Source organism: Pollachius pollachius (assembly GCF_949987615.1).
Source record: "Pollachius pollachius genome assembly, chromosome: 8".
NCBI lineage: Eukaryota > Metazoa > Chordata > Actinopteri > Gadiformes > Gadidae > Pollachius > Pollachius pollachius.
Window position 1 is genome coordinate 10,638,771 of NC_136941.1, and position 15,389 is coordinate 10,654,159.

General features: G+C 45.7%; 1 protein-coding gene across 1 annotated transcript; it reads right to left on the reverse strand.

Moving 5' to 3' along the window:
- Positions 1 to 697: 697 nt before the first annotated feature.
- On the reverse strand, positions 698 to 3,240 carry tmem9 (transmembrane protein 9). Its single transcript, XM_079740857.1, has 6 exons — positions 3,199 to 3,240; positions 2,905 to 2,999; positions 2,684 to 2,775; positions 2,416 to 2,524; positions 2,198 to 2,329; positions 698 to 2,069 (listed from the first exon to the last, which is right to left on the reverse strand). Exons 2-6 carry the CDS (start codon positions 2,992 to 2,994, stop codon positions 1,941 to 1,943), a joined length of 552 nt encoding a protein of 183 aa, XP_079596983.1. The 5' UTR covers positions 2,995 to 2,999; positions 3,199 to 3,240; the 3' UTR covers positions 698 to 1,940.
- Between the last annotated feature and the right edge of the window lie 12,149 nt (positions 3,241 to 15,389).

The following is a 15,389-nucleotide window of genomic DNA, read 5'->3' on the forward strand; positions in this document are numbered from 1 at the left end:
CTCGGAGCCGCAGGCCTCTGCTCCTGGCCCTGGATGTCTGACCGAAAAGTCCACAGGGCAGGGAAAAGTGATAGGATCACCCAGAGCCACAGGAGGAGTCGTTGGCCCCCACTACCGTTTAAATATAGACTGCAGGACAGCGGCTCGCCATGCTTGGGAAGGGCTGGCTGGGGTGGGGGACTTGGATGTGTGGAGGGGAGGCAGAAGGGGAGGTGAACCTAGGGAGGGGCGGGTGGGGTTCTTTGGGGTAGGAGTAGAAGCACACACACACACACAACCTGCCCCCCACCGTCTACCCAACCCCCACCCTTGGTGTCGTCAGCTCAGCTGTGGCCGTTTCTGGCTGCTGGTCTCACACCCTGAACTAGGATTTGTGGGAGAGAGAGGTTGGTCTACAAGGAGTTGTGGGAGAGAGAGGGGTTGATGCTTGTTTGAACAGATTGTTGAGGCGTGTGTTTCTGATGTGAACAAGGATTAGGTCAAAAGGAGGCCAGAAATTGACCAGAAATAATAAAATGTGCGGAGCTGGCTCCAGGACGCAAAACGCTTGAATATTTATATTAGTTAGAAACGTTTATAGGATTGAAAAACAAGCTGTGTTTACTATAAATGATATACATGTCGTGTTCTTTTTTAAATGATCAAAGAAAAAATCTCAACCACTTTTTTTTATTTTGTGTAGACATGAGAACAGAACACTTGACAGTCAGAATAAAATCCAACTGGTGCCACATTTAACAACATTATAATTAATAATAAATTACATATAAAATGTGCAAGCTCTTTTACGGCAAAGAAACAAAACAATATAAATAAATTGTAACATAAATGTCTGACTTATGACTGCGTGTGATAAAGCATGGTTCCAGCCTTTCTTTAAGTTTCAGTAGTAAGGTGTCCGAGCGAGTGCAGTGACATAACGACACACACAGCCAAGCACTCACATGAGCCACCAAAGCTTCCGGTTGATGCCCCAAAGCACTGCTCTAAGGTTAACCACTATACAAGCAAGAAAAACACATTGGTGAGGGGAAATAATATCAAAACATACCAAGCAAACCACAAGCGGCATGCCCAATAAACACACTACACAGGCCATCTCGAACAGAGATGTGCATTGCTTTGCAGTAGCTTCTCTCCAAGTAAGGTGCCGTTACCTCCATCAGTGTATTGACCCTGAACAAAAACTTTACCTGTCCCTGGGCAACTTGACAGAACAAAAGGTTAAAGGCCATAAGAAACAATTCTGGGTGATCCCATTACATGTAATGGATGAGACACATCCGTTATCCCCAGCCAATGCACCACACACGGCTAATAATGTACAAGACGGGCCACTTGTGGAGGCAAACCCTGCAAAGATCATTACCTTTCAAAAACAGCACAACTCGGAGCAGATGATCCAGTATATACCACGGCCACATTGTTTTATCTTGCACTATCTGTTGTGTTATGCCGACCCCTCGCCACTAGAGTTTTCCCTTTGGAAGTTGTTACTTGCCTAATATTGCTGATAAACTGATATGACTTTCTTCATAACAATTTAACGGTTTCAAGCAAGGGCTTCTATTTGGTGAGCTTTCCGCAGCTTAAGTAGATACCCTGCGTTCTTGTCATTTGCAAATTATAGTAAAATTTTACTATAGTATTAATTTACTGTCTGCTGCAACTATGACTCAACTTTGTACACTTTTTCGTTAACAAACATATTTAAATGTATGTTTTTGTCTCTGGAACATAATGTAATGTAAATGCTGATCCGTAACCCTAATTGCAGTAACTGCCATATTACATGAATGTTAGCAAACATAAACAAACATTAATACTTCTCTTTTTCAAAAATATACGTCATTAAAAAGCAGTGGCAGACAGTTATTACTTGTGTTACTTGTGGAGCTGTTGACGGCCAGGTGTGTTGACCTGCTCTGAGCGAACAGAGTTTAACTCAGCATCTTGTGGCGGTCAAAGACAGTCTTGCGCTGTTCCTGGACCTGCTTCTTCCAGCGCTGCTGCGCTCCTTCAACCCGCTCCAACATCGTGTTGTTCCTGTCCACCGCCGAAGGCAGCTCCTAGACACACACAAACACACACACACACCATTTATTTTGCTTGCGCATCCATCTAATTTGACATTAAATATTTTCATCTTGGAAATTGAACAAGGCTATCTTTTCAATTTGATCTCCTGCCTGCGTACCTCAGCCTCTTCCTCGTTGTGTAAGGGCTGGGTGTAGAGGTCGCGTTTACGGATGAGAGGGTCCACGAGCAGGAGGAACACCATGTAGAGAAGCAGGGCACCCACCACAGTCAGGTAAAGGATGATGGTTACCTGACAGGCACACAGGAGGTATTCTACTTTCCACTGGTAGAAAATCAGGTTATACAGAACATATGTTGTCAGATGTTCTGTAGTACCTTGATTGTGTTACTGCTACGTTCCTCATACTTGCACTCGCAAAGCAGGCAGTAGGCCTCCACGTCATGACCAGGCACTGGCATAGGATCCACGACATGGAGGCAGTTACTGAAACACATACATATTCCATGCTAGATGTTGCATACGTTGATTATCACTTGAAATGGCCTAAATATTTGAGTGACAGAAAAGGAGTTAGATCATGGGATCATATCAGACCATACGAAAAAATATGGTGTGAGCGAGAGTTGACAGATGATCTCTTACCAATCTTTCTGAGAGACATTTCTGTTGTATATATTGCCAGAAAAATTTCTGTATGGTGGGCAGATACATTTGCAGCGTACATCCTGGTAGTTCTGCAAATGTAACAGAAACTTAGTCAACCTGGACGCCGGTAGACTGTATTACTTGATGTAATAGCCCAACACGTTTGCCTTTGAGACAGACAATACTGGCAATACTGTACCAGTATATATGTGCGATACCTTGGATTCAGCGACCACGACAGCTCCCAGAATAATTATTATGGGAATTAAGGTGACAACAGAGAATCCAGATCCCTTCCACCAAGACATTTTCCCTATAACGTTAAGCAAAGAGAACTATTCACAACAAACCAGTCAGCTGCTATGTTAGTTAGCTCAGTAGCAGTACGTTCCACTACATGGCAGCAAAATACCTGTAATGCAAATATCCGCTTACATTACAATATAAGTTAGATGCCTTTCTATGTTGCATCATGCATAACATCCCTTAGAAATCCCTAAATTGCTGCGTACCAAAGACCTCGTTCAATCTCTTCCCTTGTCGCTGGCCCTGGATCTTCTTCTTTCAGTGAATTTTGGCTAAAGCAAAAACGTTTCGTTCAATACTGCCACCGTCTGAACAGGAGCAAGGAGCCAGGAATCCTACTTCTGTAGAAAACAAACCCTAAAATTTGGTTTATCACATATTTATTTTATACTGATCACTTATTTTAATATTGTTGTTTGATCTCTTGACTTTAAACAAAAAATGATGTTCGAGTGACCTGTCAGCTGACGATGACATCACCTACCTTGGATGATAATGTACTGTTAAGTCTTTATGTTTTTTTTTGCGTGATTTACAGAAAACAGAAACAAAGAACCACACTGCCGTCTATTGGACTAGAACACAATAGGTTGCTCCGCTCATTTGTGTAAAATACCTGTAGTAGAGGAGCCTCAATCAAGACCACGTCAGGTGTATTTTTTATTTCCTACTATTACACCACCAGGTGGCAGCAACTCTCCAATGTATGCTCTATACCACACTACGCCTTCCAGCATGGAAGCTGGCCTGCGAAGGTCTGAATCAAGACAGCTTCGTCTAATGTGTTTTTTCAAATCCTTTTGAAGAGTAAGAAGGTTGTGATTATTTGTATATGTTGGTATCCAGGCCACAATACCTCTACCTCTATGATACATTTTATGGTCCTGATCTAGACTCAAGAGCATGATCTCAAGCGCTGCGATTACTCTCACCCAGACTGTTCACTTTAATGACCAATTTTCAGATGCTCAGCCACCCAAAAGAGTTTTTAATAAGTTTAGTTAACACTGAAATGTAATTTAAATTAAGAAGGACAAGCCCACTAAATGTAGTTTCAAGCGGTTTATTTTAACAATTGGAATGTCTCCTATGTATTAATGGGTAGAGGTATCCTTACATTTTCTCATAGTAGGCCTCTTCAGACATCCAATGGGCAATGAGTCAGGAATATCAATAAAAGAAGAAAACATGGGCCGGCCTGACCTTGCACACTAGCTTTTATTCGACCATGTCACAAAATATTCTCTCAGTCATCTCCTTCCTTCTAGACTTCAAACCAGTAACCATTGGAGGAGGACAGACAGAGGAGCTGTCACATTTTGAGAGCAACTGGTGGAGGAGTTGATCGCAGAGACGGAGGCAGAGATGGTTTCTGTGAAACTCTGAAAAGTGTTTACTGTGGACTCAGCGGTGTCCCCTGAAGAGAAAAGGAGACAGACGAGAACAGCAACGCAGCGAACGCATTCTCCTCTTCTTCAGCACAGGACTGGTAGGAGCTGTTGTGGCCTTCATGGGATCGGAGCTCTACCTTTCAACACACTCAATTGCTCAGATTTGTTAATTTATTTTGTAATTTTAATTGTGAATGTATTTTAAGCACTGACTTGGGGGTCTTGTTTTACTGTCATTTTTATTAGACAATTTGTATTATTTTGCACAATTTTTGACTCGGTTAGCCTTTTGATTTACTTAACTGGAATTGGTCAGCTTTATGTTGTATAGTTTTATTTTCTATAAAGGGCTAGTATACAGTTTTATAGTGTTGTCTGGCTTTTAAAAAGCTAGTGCTGTGTGGCACCCACACACACACACACACCAACACACACACACACACACACATACACACACACACACACACACACACACACACACACACACACACACACACACACACCTCACACACACACACAAACAGACATACGCACACACACACACACACACACACACACACACACACACACACACACACACATTACAATTCCCGAAGCTACAGTTTAATGCAGCAAATCATTTATCCAACACTAACAACAGTATAGTATTCTGTCTGGCTACGATGGCAGTGCATTGTAAGTTCACCAAATCTTTATCCATCTTTCAATTGAACACTTTCTCCCCCATGTACCTCAAATCCTCAGTGTAACCCTGGCTTCTTGACCCGATCAATACCTCTATTTCCTTGTAATCCTGCTTTCACATCCCTCTGTATAGTAAGCTACTCATACCTTTAATAAGCCGTGGAAATCAATGGCTCACAAATTCAAGCCCAACCGCAGGAGCTTGTGGCCGCGGAGATCAATTGAGGCCACTGTTGTTTTAATAATGAGGACAGTGGCACTGTCCTGTCTCCCTGTCTCCACTGTCCTGTCTCCCTGTTTCCACTGTCCTGTCTCCCTGTCTCCACTGCCCTGTCTCCCTGTCTCAACTGCTCAGTCTCGAGGACACTCTCCTGTCTCGCTGTCCACAGGACACTGTCCTGTCTCGCTGTCTCCAGGACACTGTCCTCTTTCCACTGCCCTGTCTCCCTGCCTCCACTGCCCTGTCTCAATGACACTCTCTTGTCTCCCTGTCTCCACTCTACTGTATCAACTGTCCTATCTCCACTGCCCTGTCTCCAGGTCAATGCCCTGTTTCCACTGCCCTGTCTCACTGCCTCCACAGCCCGGTCTCCCTGAACCTTTAGATGTTTGTCTCCCTCTGATACATTGTTTGGCTACTACGACACTATGACTATTTTTGTTGTTTGCATTTCGATATTTGTCTAGGCAGATTTTCACAGGTTTCCAATTTACTTGTGTAACCTTAAACCTAGTCGAAGAATTAAGTCATGCCTTATTCAAGTTCTGTAGAATTAATTAGAGAATTGAAAATGATCACTATCATTTGAACTGCAAATTATAGTTATAGGGGTATTCAATGGATTGGAGACTTTACTACAAATCCTAATAAACCAACATTTAATCATAAGGTATGTTATCAAGTCAATGCACTTTTTGGGGAAGTCATTAATGTAATTAATGTAAAGTCATTAATGTAAAGTCTGGGTATGTCACTGTGCGATCAGCTCTGTTCTGTCATAATAAGCCACTTATTTTCCTGCATATCCTGAAGCTCAGTCCTAGCTTTTACACCATAGGCAAGTAATGAAAAAAAAAAGACTCATTTTCATTTCAATCATATTTGTTTAGGATGCAAAATTACAAATAACATGTTATTTTTTCATGTTTATTAGTCAACATAATATGTTAGTTAATTCAATATTACAGCTTTTAGCAGACAATTTTTGATAGTAGCCACAACATGAAAACCTCCCATTCTGTGAGAGAGTGAATAGTAGAATACCTATTATACCTCATGATAATTAAGTATACGAATTCATCTCTAATGGTTTGCTAAGCAATACTCTGCGGGTGTATGGATTCACCATCAAGAAGAGCCATTGTAGATCAGTTAATGTTATTATTTCAAGATATTTCAAGAAATACACAAAAACACACTTAGTTCGTAATAATTTTTTGAGATGAAATCCCCAGATTAAGCTATCTGGACATATATACACACAAAATCAAATCAATTTATATCTATACATGAATAAACATCTTAACCTCTTGGTGTAACACAATAGAGTTAAGAAGAAACTTAAAGCCCCTCTATTCTATTCTTATCACACGACTGTGGGCCTTCTAACCTTTTACTGTACTCCCTTTTGACCTTTATCACAACGTCTGTAATGCCTTTTTGCCCTCCTCTATCCTGGTCTAATGTGGGGCTGTGGTAGTGTATACTGTTTGAATACCAAATTAATATAGCGGAGACGTGATATAGAAATGCATGGAAGCTGTATACATAGAAGTGATATTTATGATAGATATTTATGTAACAGAGTAGATAGAATATAAAATGTATGTGATATATAAATATAAATAAATAGAAAACATATAGAAGGGTTTTAACAGGACTGAAATATATTATTAGAACATATATATAGAAGGGAATATAACAGGAGTGAAGTGAACATTACAAAGACGTGTAATATAGAGAAATATATAGAAGATATACATAGCAGTAGGTTAAACAGAGAATCTATATATATAGAATTATATAGAAGATATTTATGTATGTGAATAATATAGAGAAGTGATAAAAATATAGAGAAGATATAAATAAGGGAATACAACAGAGAATTGATAGATAAATAAATATATAGAAGACATATAGAAGTGACTATAACAGAGAAGTGATATGTGAAGAACTATAAAGAACATTATTATTATTCATGTAAGTGAACAAAAATATAATTGTTAAATCTAGAAATATACAGAAAATGTATACCGAAGTGAATATAACGGATATTTCCCAATCTAGGTACTATTTAGTTTCGTTCTTCTCTTTTTGTCTTCTTGCCTCTCCTCCCCTCCCTCATCCCTCCTGTCATCTCTTTCTTTCTCCTCTCCCTTCCTCCACCTCCTCTTTTCTCCCCATCTATCCTTTCCTCTCCCCCATCTCTCCTATCCCCTCCCCTCATCTCCCCTCTCCTCATCTCTTCTCCCTCATCTCCCCTATCCCCTCCCCTCATCTCCCCTCTCCTCATCTTCCCTCGCCCCATCTCTCCTCCTCCATCTCTCCTCCCCCATCTCTCCTCTCCACTCCCCTCATCTCCTCTGAGGTGATCCATTCTGTGCGGAGGTCTTATTCTAATAGACACACATGGTAATTACAGTAGTGGGAGGCAGCAGACAGTGGTGGTCCAGGGACAACAGCAAACTATAAATCAACCACCGCTGGTTCCGCCCTTGTGAGCGTAGACGATGAAGCTCAAACAAAAAGCAATTCTGCCAAGATGTGTTTTCACATTTGTCTTCATCAGCCAGTGGCTTATTTTGGAACCAGGCAACTGAATTCTATTCGTTCCCATGGTAATCAAACATGGTCTACTGTCAAAACGGCCCCCATGAAGCTCTGACTAGACATCACCGGTGGGGGGACAATAGCACACAAACAGAACGCCATTTCTGCACGAAGCAAATAAAAAGATCTGCTCCGAATCCGCTTGATTCGCAGGGAGAGGAAGCCGCCTGATCCGGTGTCGCCTCACCAGTCAGCAGGTTCATTCCAGAGGTGGAAACTACGGAGCATGAAAACGGAAGGCCATTCTTCTCCAGGAAGAATCCATCTTAGGTGGGTAATGGCAGAGACGTTGAAGAAAACTAAAGTGTACATGCTGTGTTGGCTCAGGATACACAGTGTCTACTCCTGTTTCCATCAGAGCCTGGCTGCCAGTTAGCCAGCTGAGCCCATGCAGAGTGGAGGTGTGTGCTGAGGAGACAGTGTCAAAGCCCGGCCGCGCAGAGCCAGCCCTTCCTTCCTCGGAGGGACACACAGGGAGTTTGATTTATTTTTTTGGGAAGGAAGGATTCAGAAGCGGGGACCGCTGGAGCAAGAGACTCAGCCAGACAGAACATGAAAGCCAGGAGAATCCATGACACATGATGGACACACACGCACACACACACACACACACACACACACACACACACACACACACACACACACACACACACACACACACAGGCTTGCATACATACACACACACGCACACACACACACACACACACACACACACACACACACATGCTTGCACACATGCATGCACGCACGCATACACACACACACACACACACACACACACACACACACACACACGGACGAAAACACCAACACCTGGGAGACCACCTCCGCCTCTTCCTCCTTCTCTTCCTCCTCCTCCTCCTCTTCCTCACCCCTCCTCCACTTCCTCCTCCTGCCCAACAGCACCGCAGAGAAACATAACAACAGCATAACAAGAGGTGGAGGAGGAGAAATGGAGAAGAGCGAAGATGTTTGATGAAGCGACTGCGATATGAACTCTGGCCTTGCGTAATATGCGGCCGTTTCATGTTCTCCACCGTGTTTAGAAACCAAACCTGGGGAAGCTTCAAAGGCTTCCTCAGACAATTGGGAGAGCTTGACATGTTTGGAGAGAAAGGGAAAAAAAACAAGACGAAGAAACGCATACAAACCTGCAGGGGGCCACATGCATCTCACATGACACCTGACAGGCCTCCACATGCATCTCTCATGAAGGGGTGGGGGTCAGACAGAGAGACAGTCAGAACAACAATGGTGAGGAATGAAAAGTGACATGAAGTGAGAGTGGGATGAATAGCTTCAGGGAATGATGAAAGTTTGTTGCCTGTGCAAAGGCAAGGGATGTAGGCTTTGGTCTTCAGAAAGCCTAGCAGACGGGTTTAACAGGCTCTGGCAGGCCAGTCGATATACTGTCAACAGTTCCCATGACTCCCCGCCATTAGCGAGCCTGAAGACTGATTTATTCAGCCGGGGGGAGATGAGCGCTGAAGACCAGTTCACGGCAATCAACACGTTAAGGGACACCAAAAACAAAAACTCTTAGACATGTTCATGTAAAAACCGTGCATCACCTGTTCTGTGGCATCAAACAACAAGGTGCTCAAAGCTTCTGGGGAGCTGAGGATTCACTCTTGAGGTAGGCCCTCTGATCAGAGGATGCTGCACCTTAGACGCTTTGAACCGACAACTAGCACTTTTATCCTCGGTTTGTAACACCTGCTGCAGGCGGCAGGTGTGTGTGTGTGTGTGTGCATGCATGCGTGCGTGCGTGCGTGCCTGCGTGCGTGCATGCCTGCGTGCGTGTGTGTGTGTGTGTGTTTGTGTGTGTGTGTGTGGATGTGTGTGTTTGCGTTTGTGCGTGCATGCGTGTGTGTGTGTGTGTGTGGTTGAAGTTGATTGGTTAACGCATGTAACACACTTCCTAGTTTGCAAGTCACATGAAATTTAAAATGACTTGAGTGATGGCCTGCAGATTTTCCAGTCTCTCTGCATGGGGGTGAGAAGTCTCCCTCTCTGGCCATCAGAGATCTTTCTCTCTCTCTGTCTCCCGCAGCATTCTGAGTGAAACATTTTGAGAGAATGTTATGGTATTTGAAATGTGTCTGAGACCTTGTACTGCTTCGCTAGTTAGCATTCCTCCTTTTTTGGTCTCTCCATCCCACTCTCTCCACGTCTTAAATTTTAACCCTCTCTCTATTTGTAATTCAGTGGACCACAACCCCACTCAACACACACACACACACACACACACACACACACACACACACACACACTCACCCTCACACACACACATACACACACACACACACACACACACACACACACACACAATCACCCTCACACACACACCTACACACACACACACATACACACACACACACACTCACCCTCACACACACATACACACACACACGCACACACACACACACAGAACCACACAATCACACACACACACATGCCCATCCCATCCTTATTAGCAGCATTTCCTCAAAACCAAATGAATTCCCTTTGTCCCCCCCGTCCCCCGCTCTGCACCTCGACACAACCTCTCCCTCTCAGCTGAACTCGTCCCTCTTCCTCCGTTTGTCACTGATTGTCTTGTTTTTTCGTCATCCTGCCTCTGGGTCTTTTGTGTTGACTTCATCAACAGGCTCTCCTCCGACTGGAAGAGGATGAGTGAGGAGGCTGGTTTAACTTGCCGGCAGAGGAGTGATAGCCTCTCAAAAACACACACACACACACACACACACACACACACGCACACACACACACACACACACACGGACACACAGACACAGACAGAGATACAGGCACTCATACACATGGGTGCAAAAAGATAGATGGATATTTAGAAGTGAGAGAAAGAGACAAAGAAAGATAGGGGGGGGAGGGATAGAGCGGTAGTGAGAGATAGAGGGAGATGGAGGGCGGGCCTGAGAGAGAGATAGGGAGAGAGGAGGGAGAGAGAGAAAACGAGCAAGGAGGAGCTATAGGGAGGTTAGTGTGAGACGCTCCACTGCCTGGCTGACAAACAGAAGGTCCCCCAGAGCCGTACAGGAGAGGGAGGAGAGAGAGAGAGAGAGAGAGAGAGAGAGAGAGAGAGAGAGAGATGTGGGCAGTCAAGCCCACCACATCAAACCCCCCCCCCAACACACACACACACATACACAAAATCTATGTCTGCTTCCTTAGTATTCCAGCCGACTCGCTCTGAGGCTCGGCCGAGGGAAGAGTAAGACAAGAGGACTGCCAGTAAGTCCTCTTGTAAGTGTATGAGGCACACACTTACAGCCTCATACAGTAAGAGCATGAGGCTGGGAGGCTCGCTGGGGTCTTATTGGTAGAGGACAGAGCCTCTGGCCACTAGAGACCACCCTCCAGGGAGCAGTAGGCTGCCTCCCCCTCCTCACCCTAACCCCAACCCAGGGAGCTGAACCTGCCTCCCCCTCCTCACGCTAACCCCAACCCAGGAAGCTGAACCAATCCCTCATCACCCTTAACCCAACCCAGGAAGCTGAACCAACCCCTCCTCACCCTAAACCCAACCCAGGAAGCAGAAACCTTCTCCCCCCCTCCTAACCCTAACCCCAACCCAGGAAGCTGAACCAACCCCTCCTCACCCTAACCCCAACCCAAACCCAGGGAGCTGAGCCTGTCTCCCCCCCCTAACCCCAACCCTGCCCTCCATTCTCCATTCTCTCCACCCATACCTTGTTTTGCCCGTCCAGCCACTGATCAAGTCAGCTACCCTCATCAGAATATTCCCATACACCAGAGCCTCTCCCCATTGTACCCCATTCATGCCTACAGACGCTGACACAATGATCAGCTTTGCTCCAATCTCCTCCATCTTCAACTCTCACACCTTCAACTAATTGACATTTTTTTGATTTCACCTCATTCTCCTCAAGCCTTTTCTTGTCACCTGGTGGCAGGTCCGTCATGCTTGTATGACTCGCTCTTAAGGTCACCGCTTGTGCTCACTGTCATTAGCTATCCCCCCTACCTCTCCCTCTCTATCCCCTTCTCTTTCTCTGTCTCACTCTCTGTCTCTCTCTGTCTTTCTGTCTCTCTGTCTCTCTCTCTCTCTCTCTCTCTCTGTCTCTGTCTCTGTCTCTGTCTCTCTCTCTCTCTGCCTCTGTCTCTGTCTCTGTCTCTGTCTCTCTCTCTCTTTCCCTCTCTCTCTCTCTCTCTCACTCTCTCTGTCTCTCTCTCTCTCTCTCTCTCTCTCTCTCTCTCTCTCTCTCTCTCTCTCTCACCTTAGTCGGATTTTGAAGGTTAAGAGCAAAACGGAATGATCCTGTGTTCCGAAAAAAAAAAAATGTGTGCATTTGTGCGTGCCAGTGTGTGCATTTGTGCGCGCGCTGACACATGTTCGAGACTGGCTGATAAAGATAGCGCTGGAACATGTTATCATTAAGTAATACACTGTTTCAGACAGTGTGCCTGTTACAATTACAACATTATCTGAAGTTCATGCCGTGGTTATCTGAGTATCTATTATTTCATTACCCCGGTGTAGAGTGTAGGAAATAAATCGTTTTCCCCCACCCTGCACTTTAGCTGGCTAGGCTAATCAAGGGGCTGATTGTGAGTGTCCTAGACAGAGAATAAATTAATTGGATTGGTTGTTAGGCGGCATCAAGAAAATAAGTGCTATATTGCTTCCTGAATACAAACATGGGATTTTAATGAATTGAACTCACAAAACAGCGCTTTAATGAATAGCTCTGTCGGCGATATGAGGAGATTGGGTGGGATGCTTTGACTAGTCGGGCTTACTCTAGTAGGGCAATTTAACCTTTTGACGCAAGCGAAGAGAGCATGGGCTAGGGTGAGTTAAGACAGTCAACACACAGAAGTGCTTTACATTCCTGCACCCTTGGTATGCAGGCATATGACCATGAGAAGAGATGCATGGCTGATGAACAGGGCTGAATAAACAATTGGAGAATAGGAAAAGTGACAGCAAATACAGGTGTGGCGTTTTATCAACTTTAGGGTTGGGCTAGAGCGTGTGTGTGTGTGTGTGTGTGTGTGTGTGGGATGGGATGGGTAATCACTGTAAATTTTAATCAGATCAGATCAATTATTCATGGTCAGGGGCCAAGCAAGGCGATTTTCTACAGCTAACCCCCCCCCCCCCCCCCCCACACACACACACACACACACACACAGACACACACACACACACACACACACACACACACACACATATACGCACACAGTGCCCCCCACCCTATCCTTATTCTCTGCGACAGCTCACAATGAATTATTCAGTTTGCATTTACACAAAGAACTCCATCTCTGATACCTGATCAGTCAGTTAGAAACATTATGCAACAGGGAATGTCAATTAGAAATGGGCAACATGTTCTTCTGATATGCCCAACCATGAGCAACCAAACCCCCGCCTGAAGCAACTAGTGAGAAAACCACATGATTTAAATACCCCTTAAAGGGGCCTCCGGGCTCCTGCAAGTTGTGACTTTTGACTTGGAGATGCTGAGCGTTAAGAGTCAAGTGTTGAATGAGGGAACTAACTAGCAGGTTAGCATTACGCCACACACACAAACGCACGCACGCACGGAGAGACACAGACACACACAGACAGACAGACAGACAGACAGACAGACAGACAGACAGACAGAACGACAGACAGAACGACAGACAGACAGACAGAGACACACACACACACACACACACACACACACACACACACACACACACACACACAAATAAACTCACACGTTGAAATAAACTAATAAAAAAATCCTTCCAGGAACATGCAGGAGCCCTGAAAGGGCGGGGCCCCCCACGGGGGGGCAGGCCAGGAAGAGCGATGAAGATGAGACCGTTTGCCGAGAGCAAGATGGATCGGCTCCAGGAAGGAAGAGAAAGTATAATTCTTGGTTGACACAATTTATCGTGGAATCGCTGTCAGCCACCCACCATAAGTCACCAAATGATGGCTCTTAATAATTCACCAGGATCCCTTGTGGGAATTGGTTACAAGGGCAAAGCGAATCCCACGACACTGGGTCAAACTGGCACCCTCTCCCCTCGCCACCCTCTTTTCTCTCTCCTCCCTCCCCTCCTCTCTCCTCTCCCCTCTCCTCTCCTTTCTCCTCTTCTCTCCTCTCTCCTTTCCTCTCTTCCCCTCTCCCCTTCTCGCTGCTGACCCCTCTACCCTCTCCTCCTTTCCTCTCTCCTATCTCCTGCTCTCTCCTCTCCCCTCTCCCCTTTCCCCTCTCTTCCTCTTTCCTCTTCTCTCCTATCTCCTCCTCTCCCCTCTCCCCTCTCCCCTTTCCCCTCTCTTCCTCTTTCCTCTTCTCTCCTATCTCCTCCTCTCCCCTCTCCCCTCTCCCCTTTCCCCTCTCTTCCTCTTTCCTCTTCCCTCCTCTCCTCTCCTCTTCTCCCCTCTCTCCTCTCCTCCTCTCCTCCTCTCCCCTCTCTCCTCTTCTCCCCTCTCCCCTCTCCCCTCTCCCCTCACCCCTCTCCCCTCTCTCCTCTCTCCTTTCCCCTCTCCCCTCTCTCCTCTCCTCCTCTCCCCTCTCCCCTCTCCCCTCACCCCTCTCCCCTCTCTCCTCTCCTCCTCTCCCCTCTCCCCTCTCCCCTTTCCCCTCTCTTCCTCTCTCCTCTCCTCCTCTCCTCCTCTCCCCTCTCCCCTCACCCCTCTCCCCTCTCCCCTCTCTCCTCTCCTCCTCTCCCCTCTCTCCTCTTCTCCCCTCTCTCCTCTCCTCCTCTCCCCTTTCCCCTCATCCCTCTCCCCTCTCTCCTCTCCTCCCCTCTTTCCTCCCACCTCTCCCTCCTCCCCCAGCCGCTGGTGGTTGATCACGATCACAGGGCCACTGGGGATGTACTAGTGATTTCTAACTAGGTGGAGTGAGCAGCATGCAGTTGGTGTGTTGTCCATTCCACGCTGTGCTCCTCTCGGTGATCCGGCATCTCAAAGGCGGCATTAATGAGGCAACACTATTGACATTTCCATCGGGAACATTCCTCTGCATCGCTAATACACACAATTCACCCATGTTCTGCATGTATCTCTGGCGGCACTGCGAAAAGGACCAGTTCCCGACATGAGATTATATATATAGATAGATAGAAAAGACTTTATTGTCTGTTATACAAGGGTTACAGAAAAAAAAAATATATAAAAAAACAGTCCACAATAAACATTTTTGTCCTCCTAAATAACAGTTCATAAAAGCTATCACATTGAGGGCTCACCAGGTAGATAAATTGATCATTTTTCAATAAGCCTTTGATTGGGATGGATGGGCCGTCACAGACCAGCAGCGCTGCTTGTCAGGTTGCGGCCACACACGAGTGATGACCACTCGTCGGCCCGCCAACTGTCCCTCCTCGCAGGCAGACACACGTCTAGAGTGCGCGCCGAAGGATGGATCAATTTCTTTCTCTCCGTCGTCTACCTTTCTGGGCTTTCTCATGTCACACTGTAATCTCTGCCTCTGTGAAGGTTTAGGAC